This window comes from Arvicola amphibius, chromosome 10 (assembly GCF_903992535.2).
Source record: "Arvicola amphibius chromosome 10, mArvAmp1.2, whole genome shotgun sequence".
Lineage (NCBI taxonomy): Eukaryota > Metazoa > Chordata > Mammalia > Rodentia > Cricetidae > Arvicola > Arvicola amphibius.
In genome coordinates, this window is record NC_052056.1 from 94,409,261 (window position 1) to 94,423,694 (window position 14,434).

At 53.3% G+C, this 14,434-nt stretch overlaps 1 protein-coding gene across 2 annotated transcripts in view; it reads right to left on the minus strand.

Annotated features, from left to right (window-relative positions):
- Positions 1-1,414: 1,414 nt before the first annotated feature.
- The window catches only part of Cux1 (cut like homeobox 1), a 329,866-nt gene continuing 316,846 nt past the window's right edge, over positions 1,415-14,434 (minus strand). For both annotated transcript variants that reach the window (XM_038345005.1, XM_038345004.1), the window contains exons 15-23: positions 12,019-12,146; positions 11,383-11,449; positions 10,757-10,869; positions 8,799-8,915; positions 6,290-6,373; positions 5,413-5,469; positions 3,799-3,879; positions 2,470-2,534; positions 1,415-2,252 (exon numbers count right to left, since the gene is read on the minus strand). In XM_038345005.1, coding sequence (XP_038200933.1) covers positions 2,183-2,252; positions 2,470-2,534; positions 3,799-3,879; positions 5,413-5,469; positions 6,290-6,373; positions 8,799-8,915; positions 10,757-10,869; positions 11,383-11,449; positions 12,019-12,146 — 782 coding nt within the window. In that variant the 3' untranslated portion in view covers positions 1,415-2,182. The remainder of the gene's footprint in view (positions 2,253-2,469; positions 2,535-3,798; positions 3,880-5,412; positions 5,470-6,289; positions 6,374-8,798; positions 8,916-10,756; positions 10,870-11,382; positions 11,450-12,018; positions 12,147-14,434) is intronic.

Sequence of the window (14,434 nt, forward strand, 5' to 3'; positions counted from 1 at the left end):
CCTGGCTCCCTGAGGGTAGAGGTTTGGGGGTTTTGAAGATCAGATAGGACAGGCGATGAGAGGGTGCTGATGACCCTGAAGGAGGGGCCTCCCTGGATGCAGAGGCCACAGACAGCTCAGGGATAAATCTGACAGAGGTAGCCTTGCTTGTGAGGGGAACGGACTGAAAGATGGCCCTCAGAGCCCGGGAGAGGGATGGCTCTGGTGCACCAGGCAAGCAGGGGTCCAGGAAGAAGGGGCATGCTTCATACATGGTTCTGGGGCACACAGGAACAGAAGCAGGAACTTCCCAGGAGTTGACATGGAGGTGTTATGAGCCCATTGGTACATGTCAGGCCATCAGCCATGGCTGGTCTGATTGGTGAGTACCCTGTGATGTGTGGTTTTATGAGACGCTACGGTTACTGTTGTAGCTCAGGCTGTAATGAAGTAATGATTCTCTTACTCCAGCATCCTGACTGCTGGACACACACACACACACACACACACACACACAGAGAGAGAGAGAGAGAGAGAAAGAGAGAGAGAGAGAGAGAGACAGAGAGAGAGAGAGAGACAGAGAGAGAGAGCTGTTATTTATCTTTTGGGATGGGAATTGAACTCAGGGCCTTGGGCATGCTAGATAACACTCTACCACTGAGCCATACCCCAGCCCCTCACTGGGGGATTCTAGGCAGGTGCTCTACCACTGAGCCACACCCCAGCCCCTCACTGGGGGATTCTAGGCAGGTGCTCTACCACTGAGCCACACCCCGCCCCTCACTGGGGGATTCTAGGCAGGGGCTCTACCACTGAGCCACACCCCAGCCCCTCACTGGGGGATTCTAGGCAGGTGCTCTACCACTGAGCCACACCCCAGCCCCTCACTGGGGGATTCTAGGCAGGGGCTCTACCACTGAGCCACACCCCAGCCCCTCACTGGGGGATTCTAGGCAGGGGCTCTACCACTGAGTCACACCTCAGCCCCTCACTGGGGGATTCTAGGCAGGGGCTCTACCACTGAGTCACACCTCAGCCCCTCACTGGGGGATTCTAGGCAGGGGCTCTACCACTGAGTCACACCTCAGCCCCTCACTGGGGGATTCTAGGCAGGGGCTCTACCACTGAACCACACTTGAGCCCCTCACGAGGGGGGAATTCTAGGCAAACTGTAACACTGAGTTAGATCCAACAAGTTGTTTGGAAATAAAAGAATAGAATTCTGGTTTGGATGGGACTGTATTCAACAGTCTCAGACACTCTGGTCTGGGTTCCAACAAATCTCTGTACACATTCACAGCATTCTTGGGGATAGGAAGGTGAGAGAGTTCCTATCTACTTGCCAGGTAAGCGCCAGGGGATGGGGCTGCAGGTACCCTCTAGCCTCTCAGACACCCAGTGTCTAGCTGAGGAGTCACAGAACACAAGGCCCCACTGTGGCTGCAAGGAGTCTTTATTTCAAACATGCAAAGCTGAAGAAAGCATCAAATCCAGCTGAGGAAGATGGGTGGCCCTGAGAGGTGGCCTGGCTATCCTAGCCCAGAAGTAGTTTTGCTGGGGCCTCGCAGACTGTGGTCTGAAGTGCCTGAGGCACAGGAGCCTTGTTGGAGAGACTTCCTCTTATAGAAACCAGAATACTTTGCTAAAGAAGCAAGCAGAACTCAAATCATGAATTGGGTGCAGGAAGGGGTAGTGGAAACCGTCGTTTGTATGGCTCCCTGTCTTGGAGATGGCAGAGGAGTTCAATCAAACTCCTGCCCCCCTGGGGAATAGGGCAGACAAAAAGCCTGCAGGCCAAGAAGAGCCTCCCACCTATTCTGTGGTGTGGGTGGGGTCCTAAGAGAGCCTATAGGAATGCCAGAATGGGCGGTCACAAGCTTTATCACAGCCAGGAAGCTCTGCCACCAGGGCTAGAGGTTCTGATGTGGGCTGAGTCTAGGTCAGGTGACTAGACTGAGGGTGGAGCCTCGGGGGCCCCAGCCTAGCTGGGTGCCAGGCGTTGTTTGGACCTTGGGGCTCCTATGGGGCTGTGACAGTCTTTGAAAGGGGCTCTAGGGGCTCTGGGGCATCTGGCAGCTGTTGGCTGAGGACAGAGACAGTTTCCGTGAGGGATTTTTTTGGGGTGGGGAGTCTATGTCATTAGATGCAGCTGATCAAGCAGGAGTGGGGGATGCAGCCAACATTTCTCCAGTTAGCCTGGGTGTCACTGCCATAAGTCACCAGCTGCTGCCCCGTTGTCATTCTCGTGGAATTTGTGCAGATGATCAGCAAACCTGAGGGAACAGGAATGAAGCTGAGACTAAGTATAGAAGAAGATGGGTGAGCACAGGACTAGGGACACCAGGAGGGAGCTGTGTTAGAGCCCTGGGGACACCAGGAGGGGAGCTGTGTTAGAGGGCCTGAACAGCAGCAAAATCACGGAGCTTGGAGCTAGTGCTGGGGGTCACAGAGGCTTGGCTCTAGGTTTGGGAGGACCAGGGACATCCTTACTTCTTGGCGCAGGTGGCAGCACAGTCTCTCTCCACGCTTTCACTCCATGCCAGCTTGTACAGCACCTGGTCAGGCAGAGACACCATGACAGCTGACATTGCCACCTATAGCTGTTAGGCCATGGCCCAGTCCTAGGGTGGGTGGCCTTGGAGATACTCCGAGCCAGCCTACTTGGTAGATGCTTAGAACGCAGCAGACACAGTTATTCGAGTTAGCCTCCTACCACTGTGGGAAGATTCCACAAGAGCACCGGACTAGGAAACCAGGCTAGCCCCGGGGCTATCTTTCACCATTCTTAGTAGGGAGCAGTGGTTCCTGATGCTGCAGCCTTTAATGCGTAGTCCACACCTATTTCCCTCTATCTGGTGGATAGAGGCACCACTCAGCCCCATGTCCTTACTGCCCTCAACCCACTCTCTACCTGCGTAGATAGTTGCGTGTGGGCCTTCTCTGGGCAGCCCACTGTCTGTTCCCTGGGGGTCTAGTTAGGCCTGCTCTTTTCCTGCCTTAACCTCCCACCAATGCAGAAAATGGAACCCAGGCCTTACATACGCTAAGCAGGTATCCTATCCCTGAAGCATGCCCCCAGCCTCTGGGGGTGGGGGAAGATTCTAGGCAGGTGCTCTACCACTGAGCCACACCCCAGCCCCTCACTGGGGGATTCTAGGCAGGGGTTCTACCACTGAGCCACACCCCAGCCCCTCACTGGGGGATTCTAGGCAGGGGCTCTACCACTGAGCCACACCCCAGCCCCTCACTGAGGGATTCTAGGCAGGGGCTCTACCACTGAGCCACACCCCAGCCCCTCACTGGGGGATTCTAGGCAGGTGTTCTACCACTGAGCCATGCCTCCAGTTCCTCAATGGGGGGTTCTGGGCAGGTCCCCCACTGCTAAACTATATCTCCAGTCCTCTTTTTACTTTCTGAGAGAAGGCCTCATTAAGTTGTCCAGACTGTCCTTGAACATGCTATGTAGCACAGGCAGGGCTTGAACTTGTGATCCTTCTGCTTCAACCTCCCAAGTAGCTGGGATGACAGGCCTTGATCTGCATGCCTATTTCTTCACCCAGTCTTTCCTCAAAGCCCTTCCAGGACAGGGTCCATGGCTTCCTCTTCAAAGTGGCTCAGCTCTCCCCAGCCAGGGGCCTGGTGTTGTGTTTTCCCTTATCTCTAAAATGAGTTTGAGTCCTTGGAGTTGGGGAGGAGACAGTAGTGAGCCAGAGCTGAGGGTGTGGCACTGAGGAGGCTCTGGAAATCTTCCACACAGTAACAGTGCCCTGCTGCCCAGAAGAGCTTGGAGACACCCCTGGCTGATGTGTGCATGCTCACCAGAAAGACCAGGCAGTGCAGGAACAAGGTGTAGAAGAAGCCAATGGTGCGAGCCATTTTGTTGGAGAGAATCAGGCGTCCCTGTAGGCAAACAAAGGGGAAGGTGGGCATGGGGTTGCTCTGTGCTCCTTCCTTCAGGGCTCTGCAGGCCGGGGAAGGGATGGGCTGGCAGCAGGAACCCACTTGCCCCCTGTGACGAATGGGGTACGTAGGCTACAGAGGTAATTTCTTTGTGTGTTTTTGTGTGCACATGCCTGTGGAAGCCAGAGGCACACTTGGCTTTGACTACAGAGGTCTGCCTACCTCTGCCTCCCAAGTATTGTTCAAGTATTGTCAGTATGCCTTGATCAACTTTTTTTTTTTTAAGATCGCCAGGCAAAAGCCGGGAGCATGGGGATGGGGTGGGGTGAGGGGAAGGGGAGAGGGGGAGAGAGAAGGGAGAAGTGGAGGGTTGGGGAGAGCTTGGGGGAGTAGGATGGTTGAGATGGAGGAAAGATGGATATGGGAGCAGGGAAGAAGGTATCTTAATTAAGGGAGGCATTGTGGGGTTGGCAATAGGCTTGACTCTAGAGGAGTTCCCAGGTGTCCATGGGGATGTCCCCAGCTAGGACCCTGGGTAGAGGAGGAGAGGGTGCCTGAACTGGCCTTGTCCCTTAGTCAGACCAATGACTATCTTGAATATCACCATAGAACCTTCATCCAGCGACAGATGGAGATAGAGACAGAGACCCACATCGGAGCACTGGTCTGAGCTCCCAAGGTCCAGTTGAAGAGCAGAAGGAGGGAGAATATGAGCAAGGAAGTCAGGACCACGAGGGGATGATCCACCCACTGAGACAGTGTGGCTGAACTAATGGGAGTTCACCAAATCCAGCTGGACTGGGACTGAACGAGCATGGGATCAAACTGGACCCTCTGAATGTGGCTGACAATCGGGGCAGACTGAGAAGCCAATGATAATGGCACTGGGATTTGTCTCTACTGCATGTACTGGCTTTTTGGGATCCTATTCTGTTTGGATGCTCACCTACTGAGGCCTGGATGGAGTGGGGAGGACCTTGGACTTCACACAGGGCAGGGTACCCTGCCCTCTATTAGGACTGGAGCGGGAGGGGAGAGAGTGAGTGGGGGAATGGGAGGGAAGTGGGAGGAGGGGAGGAAGTGAAAAGTTTGAATGGTATTATTTATAAAGTAATAAAAAAATTAGGAAAAAAAAAGACAGGGTCTCTCCGAGAACGTGGAATCAGATTTGGCTAGACTGGCCTGGTAGCAAGCTGCACATTTCCACCACCACCACCCTAGTGCTGGGGTTCAGATGCTTGCCATGGCACCAGACTCTTTTACATGGGTACCGTGTCTCAAACTCAGTTCCCGTTCGCTCAACAAATCCTTTATCTGCAGAGTCACTGATACAGTTTCTAGTGAATGTGCCTCCTGCAAACCCATTCCCAAAACTACAGGCACCAATATCACCTGATGAGCTGCCCCAGAGGCCATCGTGTTCTAGAGGTGGATCACCCAGAAGAGGGTCTGTGTGACTCGGGGCTCCTTCAGAAGGAGCTAAAGGCCAAGGACATAGGTACAGCACAGGCGAATACAGGGATATGGACTTACCATGCCAAGGGTGGCCTTGTCCCAAGGGCTCAGGCCCAGGTACTTCCTCTGCCGCTCCTGAAGACAGAGACATGAAGAGAGGGTCCCACAAAAAGGGACCCCACCTGTGCAAGGCTGCCTGAACACGGGTGTCACTTTACCACAATAGAGAGCTTCTGGGAACTCCCTGGTGCCCAATCTGGTGTTGCACTCAGTATGACAGCCTGGGCTCCCTACCAACCTATGGCCCCGGTCTAGTATCTCCTTCTAACTATAGGGAAGTCCTTCATGGGCAGGGCTTCTGTAGTCTAGGAGGGAGGGAGCCTGGGGTGGCTCCTGTCACCAGTGACTGCCACAGGGAGTTGTAACCCCTTTGCTGATCTGGTTGACCATGCAGGTGTATTCTGGGTTACCCTGTTCACCAGCGGTTCTCACCTTGTGGGTCACAACTCCTTTGGGGTCAAACGACCCTTTCACAGAGGTTGCCTAGGACCATCCCACATATTAGATATTTACATTTATGATTTGCAACAGGAGCAAGATTACAGCTATGGAGTAGCAACGAAAATAATTCTATGGCTGGGGGTCACCACGATATGAGGAACTGTGTTAAAGGGTCGCAGCATCAGGAAGGTTGAGAACCCCTGCAGTTCACTGACACACACCTTAGATGACCACTTGGCCTTCCATGGAGACTACACCCGGGCTATGCAGAGGTGGCTCAGGCATTCCAGGGGAAGGGGTGGTATGCCCGAGTAGACAGGGCACACGGAGCAGAGGATGCTCACCCACAGCAGACAAGGGCTCTGAATCACGCCCACAGACCCTCACTGCGGGACTCTAGGAAGGCACTCTACCCCTGAGCCACATCCCCAGTCCCAGGTCCCTATTCACGAACCCTCTTGCTGAAGGAGGAGAAAGGGTCCAGGCGTTCTTCATACTGGGAGGAGTAGCGCAGCTCGGTGTCATCGTTGCCACTGCCCTGCACAGGGGGGAGCAGAGAGACCCAGTCAGTCACCTGGCTTGGGGATCTGGGCTCCAGGACAGGGAGGGTTAGAGCTGGGAGAGGGTGCCAGGGTGACAGTGCTAATATGGCTGGTGGCTTGCATGTTACGGCATGACTAGGGTCTTGAGTTTTCTCCCTTCATTTCCCAACCCCAAGAATGGGGAACAAAACCTCTGGGGAGCTACATCTTAGAAAAGATAGAAGACAGAGAAGACAGCTGTTCCCAGTGCATGGGGGTGGCTCTGTGTGTGTGTGTGTGTGTGTGTGTGTATCTGTGTTCTGGGAACTTTGAACTTCTGGCCTCAAGTGGTCCTCCTGTCTCAGCCTTCCAACAGGCGAGTGCCACTGAGCTAGATGAATGGCTTGCAGGTTACTGAGAGCCAAAGGGGCAGACAGTACCCTGCAGAAGAGGCACATTGGTTTACAGAGCCTGGGTGCCCTCTAGTGGTCAAGAAGGGTTCTTGCTTCAATTGAGTGGGAACAGTGTTCATGGGCCAAGAGTCTTAGGACCATAGAAGTCTCAGTTTCCTCCCTCCCTCCCCTCCCCCGTGTGTGTGTGTGTGTGTGTGTGTGTGTGTGTGTGCGTGTGCGTGTGCGTGTGCGTGTGCACATGGGAGCCCTGAGGTCAGGAGTTATACTCCACTTATCCATCGAGGCAGGATCTCTCATTTGAACTACAGCTTGTCTGTATGGCTAGTCTAGCTAGAGCTTGCCTCTCTGCCTTCTGAATTCTGGAAGTACAGGCAGGCTGCCATACCTCCATGGTCCTCCAGGCTCTCACTTACAGGGGAGTGTGGGATCTGAACTCTAGTCCGCAGGCTTTGCCCACTGAACCATCTCCCTAGCCTTATTACCCACTCTGTCCTTCCCTGAGCTACTGAGAGGGTTTCTGTGCATATGGTGGACTCTGCCTGAGAAGCCTGGGGGTTGACAGAAGTCCCCACAACAAACAGGTTTCTGGTCTTTCCTGTTCATTTGTTTTTGGGGTGTACATTATGGGTGATCTTTTTATTTTTTGTTTTTTCTAAAATTTTTTATGTCTATGAGTGGTTTGCCTGTATGTGTACCACATGTGTGCAGTGCCCACAGAGGTCAGAAAATGGTGTCTTTCCAACCACTCTTCTTCTTCTTCTTTTTTTTTTTTTTTTTTTTTTTTTTTGGTTTTTCGAGACAGTGTTTCCCTGTAGTTTCTAGAGCCTGTCCTGGAACTAGCTCTTGTAGACCAGGCTGGCCTCGAACTCAGAGATCCGCCTGCCTCTGCCTCCCGAGTGCTGGGATTAAAGGCGTGCGCCACCACTGCCCGGCCCCACTCTTCTTCTTTTTAGACAGAATCTCATTATGTAGTCTAGTCTGGCCTCAAATTGGTGAGCCTCCTGCGCCAGCCTTCCACCATCTCCAGGCACTACCGTGCTTCGTCAATAAAAAACCAAACCAAAACAACAACAAAAACAAGTTGTGAGCCATGTGCAGTGGCACATGCCTTTAATCCCAGCACTCAGGAGGCAGAGGCATGCAGATCTCTGTGAGGTCGAGGCCAGCCTGGTCTACAAAGTGAGTTCTAGGACAGCTAAAGATACACAGAGAAACCCTGTCTTGAAAAAAAAATTGCAAGGGGACTGGAGAGATGGCTCAGAGCTTAAGAGAACCAGCTACTCGTCCAGAGAACCTGAGTTCAGTTCCCAACACCTGCAAAGAGGCTCACAACCTTCTGTAACTCCAGTTCCAGGATCCAATGCTCTCTTTTGCCCTCCTTGGGCATCAGGCACACGTGTAGTGTGCAGACATACATGAAACCAAGACACCATAACCATAAAAGAGTCTTAAATTATTTTTGTTGTTTAAAACACATTAATTCAAACTATGTATGATGACATGTGCATCCTATCCCAGCACTGGGGAGGTGGAGGCAGGAGGATTGCAGGTTTAAAGCTAGTCTTAGTTACAAGTAACTCTGAGGCCAGCCTGAGGTACATACACATAACCCTGTCTTAAAAACAATGTCCCCATCACATTCTTAGTGCCCAGGGGCTGTCTTACATGTTTAGCACACAAGTGTTACATCCCCAGTCTAGGGTGAGCTGGCAGACCATCCCTGTATCACAGAGGGGTGGCTGGAGCTAGTGAGGCCTTGGTTGAGGACCTTGGACTTGTGCCCTGACTTGTGTGATAGCTTCTGGCTGGTTCTGAATGAACCTCTATAGCATTTCTCTCTAGTGGCTTGTTCCATGCACAGAGTGGATATCTGACAGGTGTGTGTGTGTGTGTGTGTGTGTGTGCGCGCGCACAAATATCATTTCGAGTCCCCCGGTCCTGACTACCATCCAATCCGCCCCAATTTGACCTCAAGTACTCCAACAACCTCGCTCCCCACCTGGTCTCTCTGGGGCTAACAGGGGCTTACCCGGCCAGGGTAACTCTGCAAGAACTTGATCTTCTCAAAAAGCTTGATGTTGTCAGCACGTAGACTGTCCAGCTCGCTCTGCAGGGCCTGGATGGTGTGCTGGGCCATGCGACTCTCCTGTGAATGAAGTCAGGGCAAGGGGGGATGAAGGACAGAGAGGAGGTCTCCATCTGTCAGGACTCTTTCTGTGCCCATGCCTTGGTGTGTGGGGGATTGAACTCAGGTCCTCATGTTTGCACACAGAGCACGTTACCCACTGAGCATTTCCCAGCCGCCCATGGTCTTGAACTGCTGACTCAGAGTCTCCTCTAGAAAGTACTGTCACAGAAAGGCCAATTTCTTCACATTTGAATTTGCTATTCGTTATGATTTGGATTTTTACAATAAAAATTTAAAAAGATTTACTTATTTGATGTGTCGGCAGGTATGTGTGTGCACTATATGCCTAGTGCCCACGGAGGCCAGAATGGGGTGTCAGATCCCCTGGAACTAGAGTTCACAGACAGTGGTGAGTTGCCATGCTGGTGCTGGGAACCAGATCTGGGTCCTCCATAAGAGCAACAAGTGCTCTTAAGCTGAGACCCTCTCTAGCCTTACGATTTGGATCATGTGCACTCAAAGATCATATGCAGGAGACTTAGTCTCTGGTGCTGGGCACTATTCAGAGGTGGAAGAACCTTAAGGTGGGGCCTTATGGGAGCAAGCTATGCCATTGAGGTGTGCCCCTGGAGGAAATACTGAGATTTAAATCCTCCCTGTTTCTTCGCTAGCTGGCATCTATGAAGTAAGCAGCTTGCCTTGGTCATATACTTCACACGATGTGCTGCCTGGCCACAGGTCCAAGGCAACAGTGACAAACCATCATAGACTGAAAGGTCTGAAACCACAAACCCCCAAACCTTCCATCTGCTGCACCCTGCCTTCTTTCTTTTGCTTGTAGTCCTGGGGATGGAACCTAGGACCTATGTATGCCAGGTAAGTGTACTACCCTTGGCCCATGCCCAAAATCCCTCACTGGGTGATTCTAGGCAGGGGCTCTATCACTGAGCCACACCCCAGCCCCTCACTGGGGGATTCTAGGCAGGGGCTCTACCACTGAGCCACACCCCAGCCCCTCACTGGGGGATTCTAGGCAGGGGCTCTACCACTGAGCCACACCCCAGCCCCTCACTGGGGGATTCTAGGCAGGGGCTCCACCACTGAGCCACACCCCAGCCCCTCACTGGGGGATTCTAGGCAGGGGCTCCACCACTGAGCCACACCCCAGCCCCTCACTGGGTGATTCTAGGCAGGGGCTCTACCACTGAGCCATACCCCAGCCCCTCACTGGGGGATTCTAGGCAGGGGCTCTACCACTGAGCCACACCCCTAGCTCTACCACTGACTTATCTTCAGTCCCTTTTCTTGACAGACGGTCTTGCTAAATTGCTCAGGCTGGCTCTGAATTTAAGATATCATCCTGCCTCAGCATCTTTAGAAAATGGTGTTATAGACTTGTGCCACCAGTCCTGGCATACAGTTCATTTTGATGGGGGTCTGCCCTATGCTTTTCCATCCATCTTGCTTCCCGTTCTCCAATGTGCTGCAGCTATTCCTCCACGGCCCGCTGCACCCAGGGGCTTTCTGCCCGAGTGCCCATGGGCCCTCCACTGCTGCAGTCCCTCACTCCTGTCAAAGCCTATGAGGGTATTCCAGCCAGGCTGTCTGGTGTCCACCGGTCTTGTGTCCTATGTCTCTTTCCTCCAACCCTGGAAAACCCCTCATGTTCTTTTCTTTGAGTCCCTGGACAGTTCTCAAGGCCCCAAGTGGCACAGCCTCCTCGGGACGTCTCCACGGCACAGAACACATCTAATCTTGCTTGTTGACGCATAGGTTGTTTCCCCTAAGCCTGTGCCTTCTCATATTTGTGCATGCAGATTTGAGGCCTCTGAGGGGACAGGGAGCAGGGTGTGACTCACAGCCTCCAGCTCTTGGTTCCGGGTGCGGAAACGTTCCCTCTGGCTGGAGATGATGGAAAGTAGGGAGTCCACCTGACCTTCTGGAAGGGTCCCACTGGTTGGCACCGAGGGTCCTAGGAGGCAGCAGGAAATGGCTTGGGTGTTAGGACACTGATCACCACCTGCACTGTCAGATGCCAGGTCCCAACCTTCCCCTCCCCGTGTCTCTGGTACTTGAGCAGGAAGCCTTGCAGCCATCAGGTGAGGTGTGCTGGGGCTGCTCCATCTATGGAACTGACACCAGATCTTTGTAGCTCCAAACGCAATGGTGGAGACGGTGATGGTGGTTGGGGTGGAGGACCACTAAAGCATGAGAACGCTGAGGAAACTGGGGGGCCAGGAAGCCTAGGCTTCTGGCCTGGATACAGCAGAGGATGGCTTTCCTTCTGTGGCTGGGAGCTCTCCCCCTGTATCTCTTCTCTGAGGTCACTGGTAAACCACGGGGAGGCGGACACTGCTGGGATGGGCCCCCTTCTTTCTTTGAGGGAGAACATACACTTTGGGGATCTGAGTTCTCAACACGCACCAAGTGCTTTCCCTGGCCCCCAACTCCCTGGGCAAGTGCTAGTCAGTCAGTCTTTCCTCACCATAGAACAGGGCTGTGGCCTCCTTGATGGGTTCTGGAATCTTCTCTAGGCCTTGCTCAGAAGCTCCCTGAAGGATAAAAAGGAAAAGACAAGACTTACTCGAACACTGTGGGATGAACGAATGAATAATAAAAATTAAAATGAGGGGGCTGGAGAGATGGTTCAGATGTTAAAGCTTTGGTTGCTCTTCCAGAGGACCCAGGTTTGATTCCCAGCCCCAGAAGGCAGCTCCCAACTGCCTGCAACCCCACGGGCACTGCAAGCACATGCTGCACCGACATACAGGCAGACAGAACAGTCAAACACATAAAATAAAATAAACCTCAAACATTTAAAGTGACAGGTGGCTCCTTTAGGCAGCTCTGGGCCATCAGCTGTGCAGTGGGTCCATGTGACCTTGCTTTGCCCCTGACTTTTAGTGCCTGGACACAAGCTGGCCTCAGGCCGCAGGGTGCTCTCTGCCGGCTGGAGCAAGATGTGTGGCATCTGCTCTGGGGTTGGAATGAAGGTGTTTTCCATGGGGCAATGAAACCTCTATGGGGAGGCCGGGGGGACGGCTCTGGTTTGGGAGGCCAGTGCTTTGGGGTTCCAGGACCCTGGGTGGGGGCTCAGTGAGCAGGGTAGGCAGAGGCTTACTTCAGCATCAGGCCGCTGGATGGACTGGATGGTGCTGAGGTCCTGCTCCAGGCGGGCAATCAATTCCTTCTGTTCAACAACCTTGGCGGTGGCCTCGGTGAGGCGGATCTGCAGCTCCGCACAGCGCCCTGCGGTGAAAGGAAGACGCGGCCATCAGAGAAGTCTGGGGCACAGGGATCCTCGGTACCTGCCGGACGCTCCCCAGACTGAAAGCATGAATGCCCGAGAGCTCTAGTTGCCTTCTCTGCTCCTGCACTGGCCCACAGGCTGGCACCCTGGGGTGCTCAGAGGTCGGAGGGAATAGGGTGCAGTGAGGCAGGCAGGGAGCTGTCCCAACTCAGGAACTCACCACAGATGAGGCTTCAGAGGCAATGGTGGAGACAGAGGTAATGGGGTGACCACTCAAGGTCTCCTGACTTGTAACCCTGTTCTTTTCCTATCCAAGAGCTATGGGTTTTATCAAGAAGGCACCCCCACAACTTCTTGGGTTCTAGAACCCAAGGCCTTGAACATTTAAACATGCTAGAAAAGCTTGTTGCTGCTGAGCCATGCCTTCAGTGCCTCATGGGAGACTCTAGGCAGGGGCTCTTCCACTGAGCCACACTCCAGCCCCTCACTGGGGGAGTCTAGGCAGGGGCTCTACCACTGAGCCACACCCCAGCCCCTCACTGGGGGACTCTAGGCAGGTGCTCTACCACTGAGCCACACCCCAGCCCCTCACTGGGGGATTCTGGGCAGGGGCTCTACCACTGAGGGTTCCTTGTACCTCAAGTTTTGGAAGAGAAATCACCCTTTCTGGCTTTCATTTGAAAAACCTGTTATAGTAGGGGGGCAGAGCGATGCCTCAGCTTTTAACAGCTCCTGCAGATGGCGTGGGTTTAGTTTCCAGCATCGACATGATAGCATCTGTAACTCTAGTTCTAGGGGATCCAACACCCTCATCTGACCTCCACAGGCACAAGTCACACATGTGGTTCACATCTGCACATTCAGAAAAGTGTTTATACACATTAAATAGATAAATAAAGAAGGAAGGAAGGTAGGTAGGTAGGAAAGAAGGAAGGAAAAAGCAAGCAAGCACGCTGTGACAATAAACTTCACGTAAAGTCCTGCCTATGGCCACTAGGGGGCACTATGGCCTCAGAAGTCCAGAGGCTCCTGTGAGCCCTGACAGGAAAATAGTTCAAGTACTTGGCCAGCCTTAGTGACTCTCTGGCAAGCACTCAAGCAGGAGTATCTGAGTTTGATAGCTGGGCTCTAGGCCACAGGCTGGGGAAAGCCCCCTGTCATCCCAACACACACCAAGCCTTTTCTGCACCTCAAAGTTCTGAGCAGTTGTGGAGAGATGCTGCACACTTCACAGGCCACCCTCGGCCTGTCCCCACGGCATTGCCTGCTGCTCTGCCTGTTCCTATATACCTCCATGTTCTCCACAGCTCAGCCTGTGGATGGCTGCCATTCATTTGGATCACAAGGGTAGGTGGTATTGATTGAAATAAGGTGGTAAGGCAGAGGGTGGACCCCAGGGCAAGACCAGGCCATGAGGGACAGCTGTGGATGGCAAGGTTGAGTTTAGACCATAGTGACCCCCATGCGGAGAGAGTACAGTATCATGGCTTGCTGACCTCATGTAGACTCCTTTGACCCAGACTAGTGGAGGGACTGCAGAACCGACTTCCTCATGGTACTGTGCAGACTCAGGAAAGTGGATAGACAGGAGCATTGAGACAGAGGGGAAGAGAGCCACAGAAAGCCACAGGGTTCCGGGAGACATTTACAGAGGAAAACGGTAGTCAGGTGGAAGGAAGGGATAGGTTCAGTTTCTGAACATTCACGAACTAGACCTTGCCCATGAATGGTCCTATATCAAAGGACCTGTGCCATGGCCTAGAGAGACAGGGCTGGGGGAAGCCTATGGAGAAGCCACCCATCCACAATGAACCTGGGTCCCGAGAAGCGTGTAAATCTTCACAGGGACTTACCAGGGACTCAGAAAACTCTCCTGTGTCACTGCTTGGGGCTTAGATCAGCGATCTTGGCCTATTTGTCTTATCTGTCTTCAGTCTGTGGCCATTTCATCATGAGAGCAACCTGAGACTCCCAGAGCTGCCCATGGACACAGGAAAGATGTGCAGTGTCCAGCGGGTTCCTGGGAGCAGAAGGCAGGTCCTTGCCTGAGCACACCAGTGACATTCTGGGCATATGTGAGGTGCCCCGAGAGCAGACCCTCAGGCCTCAGGGAGGCCCAGGCCAGTTGGAGGCGAGGTCAGCTCATCTGTGGACAGTGTGTTCCGCTGTCCGGAGACCTTGCCACTATGGCTGTAAATGCTCTCAGATACGACATCAGCACTGAAGGGATCTGCGCTGGGGTTCAGGCTCTGGGGAGGTCAACTCTGAAGACATGACTTTGTTGGCC